The following is a 13,229-nucleotide window of genomic DNA, read 5'->3' on the forward strand; positions in this document are numbered from 1 at the left end:
GTGTGAGCCACTGCGCCAAGCCTGGAAACAATTTTAAGCCATATTTTACAGCTTCCTTAGCGCTCCAAACACGGCTGTATACTTATTTGGTGCTAAAGCTCAATGAACTGCAGAAACTTGTTTATGTACTGTACTGCGTATCTATTGCTGTATAACAAACTGCCCCCAAATTAATGACTAAAAGCAATAATGATTCACTGGTTCTTCTGCTGATCTTCTCTGGTAGATGGGTGGGTATGGGCTTAGCCTCTTTCTCCATGTGGTCTGTCATCTTCATAGGGACTAACCTACACTTCTTACATGGCACCTGGATTTCAGCACAGCAAGTCCAAATGCACAAGCACTTAACAAGATGCTTGCTGAGACCCTATTGGCCAAACAAGTCACAAGGCCAAGTCCAGCATCAATGTGGAACTCTGCACAAAGGCATGAATGTCAGTAGGTGTGATTCATCGTAGGCCACCAGTGTTACAGTCTACCATGGGGTATTTACACTGTTCCTTAGGGCAGAGACTTCTGGTGGTCCCCCAACAGCTGTTCTCCCTTGCTTCTGTATTTAGAAATCCCTGAATTCTGTTAATGAACTCGTGACTCTCAAAAAAAAGTTTTTTTTCCTGTATCCCCACAGTAAGGTGGGGGAGGCTTTGCGTCCTTGTTTTGAACAATGGGATGTAATTGAAGGTGTATTGTAGCAGTTTCCAGGAACGTTCCTTAAGTGAGAACAAGCATGTGCCCCTGGCTTTTTCTTTGTGCCTTCCTGCACCCTGCTGTTGAAAATGTGGGTATGACTTTTGACTGCCATCCTGGACCCTTAAGCACCCTCCAGAGATGATGGAGTTGTGAGGTGGAGGTGCCTGTGTCCCTGAGGACGTCACTGAGTAGAACCTTCACTTAGTCTTAGAATTCCTACCTCTAGACTTTTACTTGGGATACTAATCTTTTATTTAATCTATTGTTATTGTGGGTTCTGTTATTAGCAGCTAACACAATCCTGTCACACTACTGAAATATAGTCTCTCTGTGTGGTTTTAGGCCATACTCAACAGTATATAATCTTTTTTTTTTTTTTTTGAGACAAAGTATCACTCTGTTGCCCAGGCTGGAGTGCAGTGGCGCTATCTCAGCTCACTGCAACCTCCACCTCCTGGGTTCAGGTGATTCTCTTGCCTTAGCCTCCTGAGTAGCTGGGACTGCAAGCATGCACCACCATGCCTGGGTAATTTTTGTATTTTCAATAGAGATAGGATTTCGCCATGTTGGCCAGGCTGGTCCAAACTGCTGGCCTCAAGCAATCTTCCTGCCTTGGCCTCTCAAAGTGCTGGGATTATAGGTGTGAGTCACCACACCTGGCCCACAGTATGTAATTTCTTACCTTCCACTCATCTTCATCCAAAACATTCTGATGGCTCTTATTGATTAGAAGAGAAGGAAATGCATTAAGTTTAGTTGGCAGAAATTGTATGAATTTTGAATCAGTGCATTCAGAGAAACATGTGTAGCTCATCAAGCCATTAAGAAAACAAAAAAGAGAAAACTACAAAATATTTGTATTCCTGTAACTCACAAGAGACAAATCTAGAACAATGATAGGGTCTGGTCAAGTAGGGAAAGCTCTCAGTGGGACCAAGCACAAAGTCCTCTTCTAGTTTCTTTGGTTTGGGGCTGTCGCATGTTAATGATATTTTTTGATGAGAAAAACCACATGCAAATGAAATAATTCTTTGTCTCCACTTGGAGATGCAGTGGTGGTGCTGGGGAGAACTAGGGAAGAGTTTGTGTATCAGACAAAGGTTGAGATTAAATAAAGGAGATGTGCCTTCAGTCATAGTCACTTCTTAAGTGCTGTATGTCTATGTGACTCCTGATGACTTGGTGAAAGGAAATGTCAACAAACTGCCTTAACTGTTTTCCTCGATGGGGAGAAATGAACACACTTGGAAATGGAAGAGTTTCCTCTTTTGGTGCAGTGGCTTTGTGCATTGGCTTGAGCTATAGTAATCTAGCAGTTTGTTGCTTCAATCACTGGTCCTGACCCTTGCCCTTGCCACTGCCAGGGAGAGTTGAGCCTGCACTGCAGGCATGAGAACACTGGATCAACACAAACATTATGGAAAATGTTTAAAAATTTTCTTTTTTTAAAAGGCCTGCCTATTATCTTTATACCTCTGTTCTCCCCAACCATCACCCCAGAAATGAGCCAGAGCCTTTGTGACAGCTAGATTTGTTTGAATATTTAATCTCCTTCTCCATCTGTTGAGAAATATATAGCCTCTTTATCAGAAGAGAGCTTAGAGTCTCACCAACATTCTTGCCCCAGGGGTCATGGGCTGAACTGTTTCCCTCAAATTTATATTTTGAAGTCTTAACTCCCAGTACCTCAGAATGAAACTGTATTTGGAGATAGGGTCTTTACGGAGGTAATTAAGTCAAAATGAGGCTGTTAGAGTCATTCATTGAAAAAATATTTGTCAAATGCCTACTATGTGCCAGGCACATGTTAGGCATGCAGCCCCACTGGTTAGGAGAACAGACATAGACCTACCTTCATAGTCTGTCTGTTTTCGTGGACATGCAACTTATGCAGTCACATAGTTCTCCATGTCAGAAGGACCCTGTGGTTGGTTTAATGCTCTGCTGTCACCATCTTGAAATTCTTAATAATTTTTGAACGAGGACTTCTGTATTACTTTTTCCTCTTGGCCCTGCAAATTATGTAATTGGTCCTGCTCATGGAAATTAGTATAGTAGGAGAATCAGTCATATTCTCTGCACTGAGGAGTGTGGTTTGGTGGCAGGGAGAGAAAGTTAGTGTAGCAGAAGTAGTACAGTATAAAAAGGTGAAGATAAAGGCTGGGCGCAGTGGCTTACGCCTGTAATCCCAACACTTTGGGAGGCCAAAGCAGGCAGATCACCTGAGATCGGGAGTTTTCAAGACCAGCTTGACCAACATGGAGAAACCCCATCTCTACTAAACATACAAACTTAGCTGGGCGTGGTGGTTCTTGCCTTTGATCCCAGCTACTTGGGAGGCTGAGGCAAGAGAATCACTTGAACCCGGGAGGCAGAAGTTGCAATGAGCTGAGATTGTGCCATTGCACTCCAGCCTGGGCAACAAGAGCAAAACTGGCAAAAAAAAAAAAAAAAAAGATGAAGATGATAATATTTACAATGGCAGGAAGGAGGGGAGCCTGCTGGTGAGGGATGACAAGATACACTAGTAGAGCAGCAGGGATTCTTTTTGCTTTCTTCACTTTTCCCCCAAATCTTATTATTAACCCAGAATTATTCAGATAAACTGAACAGGTCTCTATTTTTTGAAATCTGAAAGAATCTAAGTAACATGCACATATGGGAATTTATTTAAGTCATGGGATTGAAATAGAGCAAGAAGAGAGGAGAATTGAAGATGCTTGAAGACCAGTGTTTCCCACACGATCTGTGAAGGAACTTTTCATTCTTTTTCATTACCCATTTGTCATGAACTGATATTAATACTTTTGGAATGTAAAATAGAAACAAACTGTAAAAAAGTAATAAAAACAGAGGCACATCAAATATTGTACAAGCTCACATTTTTTAAACAGAAATAGAATTATATTTCAATAAAAATAATCAGAACAAATGTAACATGAGATGAAAGAAAAAAATTACAAAATGCACATTGTTTATTGAAAGTGTCCAGATAATTAATATAGAGAATTGGCATTATCCTTCCAATATTTATCACTTCAGAGCCATAACAACTAACAAAAAGTTGGGAGTGAAGTAGCAATATCCCACAGAACAACCAGCATGAATATTAATATTTAAAGTTTTAATGTGACAAATGAGTGGGCTCCTTGCTTGTTAAATTATCTAATCTAGGTTGGATTGGTGACATGTAACTTGCAGGAGATGATGTATATCTAAATTGTTTTTATATTTTATTTTAACAGCACTAGTAGTAGAAAAACTAGTCTCTCAGAAGTATGTTGAAGGGAATGGAAGAAGACTTAAAGCAATTTAGCAATATCAGGATAATCATTTTTAATGTTTATCCTTAATGAAGGAAACAATGTATTATTTTCAAGATTCATTTTCAGTCTTTCATCAGTAGCCAGTTTCAAAAACTGTCACACAAATTATCTTTCAATGAAATAAATGGATTTTGGATCCATGAATTTTTTGCATGTGGAACTTACTTTGATAGAAAATCCTCAAGATATTTTATCAAATTTATAATTAGCTTATTTATATTTTATATATCAATGTCCTTTAAGTTTGATAGCTTATTGCTTCATTAGTCTGTAATGATTTCAGCACTTTACGATGAATTATTGCTACAAACTTAATAACAGGGGCTATACTCTGAGTAAAATTAGTACAAACTCCTGTTTAATTCTCTGGAATTATTTCTCTGATCACTATTTAGTTTACTACTATGATTACTAACACATTACTGATGTGCGTCTTGCATTGGCAAAATCGGACAGTAAGGTTTGTTTTGCCATCTATAATTTAGGGTTAAAAAGAAATGACACAAATGCTACTTCCCTAAATTAGCTATGACTTTCCAAAAAATAGGTTTGATTAAAAATGAAAATGATTGTAAAAATAACAAGTTATATGAATAAATAAATATTTACATTTTCATAGATTTTTACTCTTAGGTTGCAGGTGACAAACCTTTACATTTCACTCATTATAATGTCATACTATTGCACATGATATGGACACAACCATGCCACCTGCAACTTGAAGAACCAGGTTGAAGAATACCTGAACTGTTCTATACAGTTTAGCAAGCAATGTCCAATGATCACGTGCTTGGATATTCCTGAAATGTCAAATTGATATAAACACTGCTAAGCACTTACATTTTTAATTTCTGTACTTATCTCCTTGTGGACTAAACACAGTTTGCAGACTGACACTGGTCCAAGAACCACACTTTGAGTTACTCTAGGGAACACTTGCATTGAAGGGACTGGCAGTAACAGAACTAGCGAAGGAATCTACGAAGTAACAAGGGAGAAGAACAAGGAGACCACGGATTTGTGGAAGACTAGGGAATTTTTAAGAAAGTGGAAGTGGTTAACTATATTGACTGCAAGAAAGGTCAAGTAGGTTGAGGACCAAAAAGAAGCCAGGGGATTGACAATTATCATCAGTGACGTTTGAAAGAGTGATTTCAGTACGGTGCTCTTGGTGGTAAAGAAGACCAGGCACAATGGGGACTACCCTTCTAAGGAGCTAGGTGGTTAAGAAATGGAAATAGTGTGGTAGCTTGGAGGTATAACAACTTTGAAGGATGACTTTTTAGACTGATGAAGACTTTTTAGACCCTTCCCAAATTTTAATATAACTGAAGGGTTCTCAAGTTGAAGAGAGTTCCCTCTCTAGATAGAAAAATCCAAGATTATTTTTGTAGGAGTCTTACAATCTTCTTAAAATTACCAAGTAGGTTGGGGGAGATCCACGAATATCAAGAAGTTCAGGGCAACTTCTTTTAAGAGTCTATGAATTTTTTTTTGAAAAAATTGTTAGTTGCTCTTGTCACCTAGGCTGAAGCACAGTGGCACGATCTCAGCTCACTGCAAACTCCGCCTCCCGGGTTCAAGTGATTCTCCTGCCTCAGCCTCCTGAGTAGCCAGGATTACAGGCACCCGCCACTACGCCCAGTTAATTTCTGTATTTTTAGTAGAGACAGGGTTGCACCATGTTGGCCAGGCTGATCTTGAACTCCTGACCTCAGGTGATCCACCTGCCTTGGCCTCCCGAAGTGCTGGGATTACAGGTGTGAGCCACAGTGCCTGGCCTAGACTCTGCTGAAATTCTAATACTTCTTTAGTAGTGCAACAGAAAACTATAAAGATTTTGATGGGGAACTCAATTGCTTCTGAGTTGTATAAATGAAAAATATATTTTATTTATTAATTTTTCCTTCAACTTTTAAGTTTCAGGGTATATGTGCAGGTTTGTTACACAGGTAAACGTGTGCCATGGTGGCTTGCTGCACAATCCATCACCTTGGTATTAAGCCCAGCATCCATTAGCTATTCTTCCTGATGCTCTCCCTCCCCCTCCCTTCTCCCTGACAGGCCCCAGTGTGTGTTGTTCCCCTTCCTGGGTCTATTTTATGGTATGTATGTGTGTGTATGTATACATCTATTTATATGTATATATTATGTGCATATATTATGACATATACACCACACTTCTTATGCTAACTTTTATTTTAGGTTCAGGGATACATGTGCAAGTTTGTTATATAGGTAAACTGTGTGTCTCTGGGGTTTGGTGTGTAGAGATTTTTTTCACCACCCAGGTATTAAGTGTAGTAGCTAATAGGTAGTTTTTTGATCTTCTCTCACCCTCCACCCTCAAGTAATCCCCAGTGTGTGTTATTCCCCTCTTCGTGTCCATATGTTCTCATTGTTTAGCTCCCACTTTTAAGTGAGAACATGAGGTGTTTGGTTTTCTGTTCCTGCCTTAGTTTGCTGAGGATAAAGGCTTCTGGCTCCATCCATGTCCCTGCAAAGGACATGATCTCATTCCTTTTCATCGCTGCAGGAAAATGTATTTCACATACTAGTGAACATAGTTAAATTAATCCATGATCAAGATATACATTCTTTTGTAAATTGAGAAATCTCTTTATCATAATTGTAATATGGTAAATCTAGACGTTGATAAATTGGTTTTAAATAAAGCAAATGATATTTACATGTGAAGAGAATTTACTTCAGTTCCTAGAACTTTCCTTCACTTTCCTGCTGTCCCTACTACTTTTAGCAAGCAAGCATTTACTGTGTGCACAACATTGCGCTAAGTACTAAGGTAACAATGATACCCAAGATTTGGTCTCTGTCCTGAAGGTACTCACAGGAGAAACATTATTAGTCATGATGTTTTCTGTTGCAAACAAGTGAAACCCTCAGCTCAGTTGAGGTCAGCTCCAGGGCTGGTCAAATTAGAGGCTCACTTACAACACCTGAGGATCCAGTCTTTTTTTTTTTTTTCTTGCTGCATACACACACCAGTGTAACTCTGTAAGTTGAATGCACACAGAGTCTTTTGAAATGCCTCCTGTACCAACCTCAGCATTTCTAGCTTCTCTGTAGGTTGGTTTGCCTCATGTTACAATGGCTGCGGCAACTGAAAGTGTCACATCCTCAACAATATTTAATATTATTATTATTTAATAATATTTAGAACTGTGCGATCCCTGTATTTCAATTTATCAGGTTCCCAGCAGACCAACCTTTATCTTTCAAATGTCAAAACTGCATCGTGAGCTCTTGCTAAACTAATCTGGGGTGAGGCGAATGGAAGTATCACTTTAATTGCATTCATTCTCTGTAGCTGGACTTAGGCCTCAGCCCTACCTCCTGAAATTTACCCCTTAAGAAAGATTTCTGAAATTAGGTAGGACTGGCTGTTGAATAGGCCAGTACTTGCCAAACCTTTACACATCCTGACATATGTCATGTATGCAGATAAAAAGATAATCCATTACACAACTGGCTGGGATAAACTTAGGAGGTTTACAGCCATGACCTGCTTGAAGGTTCCTCCTGCCTCAGACCTTGCTCACCTGCTACAGGATGAGGGGATTTACGTCAGAGCACAACTGCAGTCTCTTCAGAGCACAAACCATCTCATTCCTTCTCAGTTGGTGAGTTCAGAGTAGGCAGTAACAGTGTCTGCCAGAGATAAAAACATGTACTCAAATTAGCTAATCTATTTATGTAAATACCAAGACACAGAAGTGATACAGTTTTAAGCCAATGTTTAATGGTGGTAGTCCCAACAAGCTCTTTTTTAACGTCTTTGTTCCTTTGCACATGCGCCTTCTCTGTTTTCTTCATCAAAATAATGTAATGGACAAATGGAATCAAATACAGTTGAGTTTAAATCCTCTGCTACCCATCTGCCGTGATATTGGGCAAATTAACTTCTCTGAGCCTGTTTCCCTGTCTGCAACGTAGACTAGCTAATAGTACCCATTAGAAAGGGCTGTTTCTTAGCTAATGCATGCCGGGCTAAAAACCTAGATGATGGGTTGATAGGTGCAGCAAACCACCATGGCATACGTATGCTTATGTAACAAACGTACAAGTTCTGCACTTGTATCCCATAACTTGAAGTTAAAAAAAAAAAAAAGCTGTTTCTGGGGATTAATTATGTAAGGCGGCCTGCACAGTTCCTAGTACACAGTAAATGTCAGGCCTGTCTGGCAAACTTCTATTCAACAGCTACTGCTCCTCCGAAAATCTCCCTTAAATGTTTCCACGGTGCTTCCCGTTTTTACACCACTACGATCTTTTATTACATTATTATCCGTTCATTCCCCACAGCTCCCTCCCCTTTCCCTAACCAGTGATCCCCTAAAGGCCAACAACTGTCTAATATTTTGCATCTTCTAGTGGCTAGTAAAGTTCAGCACCTATTAGCGCTCCAAGTTTGTTTTAGTTTTGGCCGACTTTGCTCAACCGACTGGGCGGGAGGAGAGGGAGCGCGCCTGCCGAGGGTGCACTCGCCAGATATTCCCCGCGGGGCCCGAGCGCCTTCCCTGTCAGACCCCGGGATAGGGACGGGCCCTCAGTCTCCCGCTAGACTATTTGTATAGCCCTGTTAAGGGCACCCCGGCCTGGAGGGGGTGGTTTCGGGTGGAAACACGTCCAGGCCGCGCCGGATGCCTCCGGGGAAGGTGCTTGGACCCACGTCGGGTTTCCCAGTTTATCCCTCACGACCTAGCGCTCCAGCCCGCTCACCGCCCAGCGCCCCAGAGCCCCACAGACTCCGGCAGGCCCGGGAAGCCTCACGGACGTGACGCCGCGGGCGGAAGTGACGTTTTCGCGCGGTTGGACGCGGCGTTCAGTTGCCGGGCGGGGGAGGGCGCGTCCGGTTTTTCTCTGGGGACGTTGAAATTATTTTTGTAACGGGAGTCGGCAGAGGACGGGGCGTGCCCCGACGTGCGCACGCGTCGCCCTCCCCGGCATTCCTCCACAGCTAGCTGCCTCCAGCCGCGGGAAGGCGTCATGCCGCCCAAAACGCCCCGAAAAGCCGCCGCTGCCGCTGCCGCCGCGGAACCCCCAGCGCCGCCGCCTCCGTCTTCTGAGGAGGACCCAGAGCAGGACAGCGGCCCGGAGGACCTGCCTCTGGTCAGGTGAGCGAGCAGAGCCGCCGCCGCCTCACGCGGGAAGGGTGCCCCGGGGGTGCGGCGAGCGGGCGGGCGCCGAGGTGGCTTGGCTGGGCGCATTCTCGCCGGCGGCCAGGTCTCGGCGGGAGGAAGTGCCCTCCCTGCCCCCAGCCACCGCGGAGCGTCTGCAGAATGGTAACAGGGTTCTGGGATCTCGGGCTAGGGGTCTCGGCTTCAGCTTGACAGGTGTCGGCGGGTGGGATTCGGGTCCTGAGTGAAGTGACAGGTGCAGTTTTCTCGTGAGGCGGAGGCTCGGAGGCTGGGGGTCGTTGGGAGCGTCCATCAGACGTGAAAAATAAAAATACAAAAATGACTGGTATCTGCGGGAGAGTTTTTCACCATTTAAGATCTGGAGTACTCCAGTGGTCGTTTGACTTTCTGTTTTAGTCTTACGCGATGCAACAGTTGGGAAATATTTTCTTTTAGGCGTGCATTGCATCGGAAGCCCAGTCGTGGGAGAGGCCAACCAGAGAGCCTTGGACGACAAGCGCAGGGTCCCGAGTGTCCATTGCCTACAGGGTACTCGGCTCGGGAGCTTTCAGGGTTTCCTTAGAACAATGCGTCGAGGCCTTGGGGACTGAAAGCCATCTATAGTGACTATGGGGCATAACTCTTCAGAGGAACTGATAATACATGGGCAAAACTTTCGTGAGACATTTACCAGAAGTGCTTGAAAGTTTCTAAACTTTTTTTTTCCTGTTGGACGAAGTCTTCTTGTGTGTTGGTCGGCTTCAGCTTGTCTCGTTATTTCTTCCATTTTGCCTTTTGCCTTTGAACCAGCAAGGATCCTGGTGTCCCCTCTTTTTGTCTTTGTTTTTGGCACAAAATTAGTGGTTCTGTGCTCACATGGAAATTTTGTTTTTCCCTTACTAAGTGAAATATAAATTTAAGCAAGTCCATGTGGATGCACTAGAACTTGAAGGAAAGTATTTATTGTATTGCAACATCTTTTCTTTTTCATCACTGGTTCTACTTTGAGATTACAGGTTTATTGCAGGGGAATGGGAGTTTTTGTTTTTCACTATTTTCTTACCCCTTTTCGTCCATCACCAAATTCTTTCACCCTCACTTCGTTACACTCGGTAGACACTAACAGAATTCACAGCATAAAAGATTGAAATGGGATTTAGAAATGGCCCGTGGAAGGCTATTAGAAATTTATATATTTAAATGGATGTCTTATAGGTCAGGTAAAAACCATATTCGTTAAAAAAAAAAAAAACAAAAAATTAAAAACCACATCTGGGGCATGTTCTGGGAAAAGACATGACTTTAGTTTCTGATTAAATTCTGATATATCCAATTCTTCCAAAGTTTCCTTGGGAAAATGCAGTAATGACTACTCTAAAGAATTCCATGTTATGCACATAGCTTTGGAAGCATACTCTAATGTAGGGTAACTAGAATATTGAGGTTCTGGCCACTGTTTGGAAAAAAGAGGACTGTGTTTCTTTCATTTTTTAACTCATTATTTTATATATTTTAACTAATGGAACTATAAAAAATTATCTTATAAGTCAAAACCATACAAGATACAGTCTGTTCTTGTTTATCTGTACCCACCGAGGGTTTAATTAACATAGACAGTTAAACTCTATAAATGAGCAAGGGTAGAACCACTACCCTGCAGTATGATGATGAGTATCTTGCCTGGAGATGGAATCAGGGCTCAGTCCAACTGCACTTCTAGTGACAGATTCCATTTCTAATTTGAGAGTTGAGATCTTATTTCTGTTGCCTTATCTCTGGCCTAAGTGATGTAGCTGGAAGGGAAACTCATTAGGAACAGCATACCACCTTCATTGTTGAAATAGTCGAAGGTTTTGAGCTGGGTGTGATGGCATGTACCTGTAGTCTGTGCTACTCAGGAGGCTGAGTCAGGAGGATCGCTTCAGCTTGGGAGTTGGAGACCAGCCTGGGCAACAAAGACCCCAGTCTTTAAAAAAACAAACAAAAAAGCTGACCAGGCATGTTGCTCACACCTGTAATGCCAGCACTTTGGGAGGCCAAGGTAGGAAAGATTGCTTGAGGCCAGGAGTTTGAGAGGAGCCTGGGCAACAAAACAAGACCCTGTCTCTACAAAAATTTTTTTAAAAATTAGCCAGTCATGTGGCATGCCTGTAGTACCATCTACTCAGGAGGCTGAGGTGGGAGGATCCCTTAAGCTCAGGAGTTTAAGGCTGCAGTGAGCTATGATTTTACCACTGCATTCCAGCCTGGGTGACAGAGTGACACCCCAACTCAAAACAACAACAACAACAAAAACCTAAATATATTTTGAAGGAGGAATTGGCAGTCAAGCATAGTGGTCAAGGGCATGGATTATGAAGTTAGACTGTTGGGGTCACATGGTGGTTTACCGCTTACTGGCTGAGACCTCTGGTAAGTTCTTTAACTTCTCTGATTTGATAGATACCTGTCAGTGTTTACTTTTACAGATAAGAATACTTATCTAAAAGGGGATTCTGTGAAACTGTATGTCTAAGATACTTTCTACAGGGTCATAGTAAATACTGAAAAATTATTAATTATTCTTCATACTATTATTATTAGATGTCACATAGATATTCGATGAATGAAAGGAATTAGCCAAAAAGAATTTATTGAATGCTTGTCTTTGTTAAGGAGAAAGGACAAAAATAAGCAGTCAACATCATCATGTAAGATGTGCTAGTAGGTAGAGAGATTATATGAAATATTGATAAGAGTAGACTACAGTTTAGCAAAGTTACTGCCATTAAATTATATAATATTATCTGTGGGTTTTTAATCTTTTTGTTGTTACGCTTATGCTATTTTCCCAAACAGCTTTAGCTATTACATTTACTTTCCTTTGCAGGAGTGTTTTGCTGCTTTAAAGTATATTTGACTCACCATGCAAGCAAATATTTCTCACTGTGTGGTATCCTTATTTTGCAATGACCATGAAAAAGATAATGATACGTTTAAATTTGAAATATAATTTCTTTCTAAGATAAAATAAGATCTTAAGGTATTTAGTAATGTTCTCTTTTGCAATAGTGCTATTACGTGTAAACTATTGAAACAAGTGTTTACTGAATCAATATGATTTATAAGTATATACCAATTATATGATTATTTTCATTTGATAGGGTTGAGTTTGAAGAAACTGAAGAACCTGATTTTACTGCGTTATGTCAGAAATTAAAGATACCAGATCATGTCAGAGAGAGAGCTTGGTTAACTTGGGAGAAAGTTTCATCTGTGGATGGAGTATTGGTAAGGATTTTCTTAAAATGTTTTGAATTTTTTTTCTCATTTAAGAAACAACTTCAAATCACTATACAAAAATTGAAAGATAGAAAAATATAAAGACAATAAAAGCTAATTATGATTCCATTACTCAGAGGAGATTTACCTCTTGTAACATTAAAAATGTTTGAAAACATCTCTCCATATATGCCTCCCACCAAACTATTTTAAAGCAGGTCTTAGTTATATTTTATTCACTATGATACAAGGACTTTTTAAAAAAAAAAACACCATACCTTATAAAATAATTTTTATACCTTCTAATATGCAGTCACTGTTCAAATTTCCTAATTGACTTATAATTAGTTTTGTTAGAATTCAGGATCTTGAAAATATTTTGATATATTCTTTTCATTTTTTCTTTGCATATGTATATATGTGTATGTTTAATAACAGCAAAAAATTACTAGTATTTTATATGTACTGGGGGAATAGTATAAGAACTTTACATAGCTGGGTGTGGTGGTGCACGCCTGTAGTCCCAGCTACTTGGGAGGCTGAGGTGGGAGGATTACTTGAAACTGGGAGGCGGAGGTTATAGTGAGCCAAGATCACACCACTGCACTGCAGCCTGGGCAACAAAGCAAGACCCTGTTGCCAAAAAATAAAAAAATAAGGCTGGACGTGGTGGCTCAAACCTGTAATCCCAGCACTTTGGGAGGTTGAGGTGGGTGATCACTTGAGGTCAGGAGTTCAAGACCAGCCTGGCCAACATGGTGAAACCCCATCTCTACTACAAATACAAAAAATAGCCAGGTATGGTGGTGGGTGC

The 13,229-nt window shown here is 41.1% G+C and overlaps 1 protein-coding gene and 1 long non-coding RNA gene across 3 annotated transcripts in view; one reads left to right on the forward strand and one right to left on the reverse strand.

Annotated features, from left to right (window-relative positions):
- Positions 1-1,456: 1,456 nt before the first annotated feature.
- On the reverse strand, positions 1,457-8,813 carry LOC105725903 (uncharacterized). The gene is made up of 3 exons (XR_001109389.2): positions 8,429-8,813; positions 7,531-7,685; positions 1,457-2,071 (listed from the first exon to the last, which is right to left on the reverse strand). It is a non-coding gene; the product is annotated as an uncharacterized LOC105725903 (long non-coding RNA).
- Positions 8,814-8,860: 47 nt separating this feature from the next.
- Positions 8,861-13,229, forward strand: part of RB1 (RB transcriptional corepressor 1) — a 160,941-nt gene continuing 156,572 nt past the window's right edge. For both annotated transcript variants that reach the window (XM_064373559.1, XM_012465151.2), the window contains exons 1-2: positions 8,861-9,151; positions 12,298-12,424. In XM_064373559.1, the coding sequence (XP_064229629.1) occupies positions 9,024-9,151; positions 12,298-12,424 (255 nt within the window). In that variant the 5' untranslated portion in view covers positions 8,861-9,023. The remainder of the gene's footprint in view (positions 9,152-12,297; positions 12,425-13,229) is intronic.

Source organism: Aotus nancymaae, unplaced genomic scaffold, assembly GCF_030222135.1.
Source record: "Aotus nancymaae isolate 86718 unplaced genomic scaffold, 86718_ANA_hifiasm-v0.15.2.pri h1tg000009l, whole genome shotgun sequence".
Taxonomy (NCBI): domain Eukaryota; kingdom Metazoa; phylum Chordata; class Mammalia; order Primates; family Aotidae; genus Aotus; species Aotus nancymaae.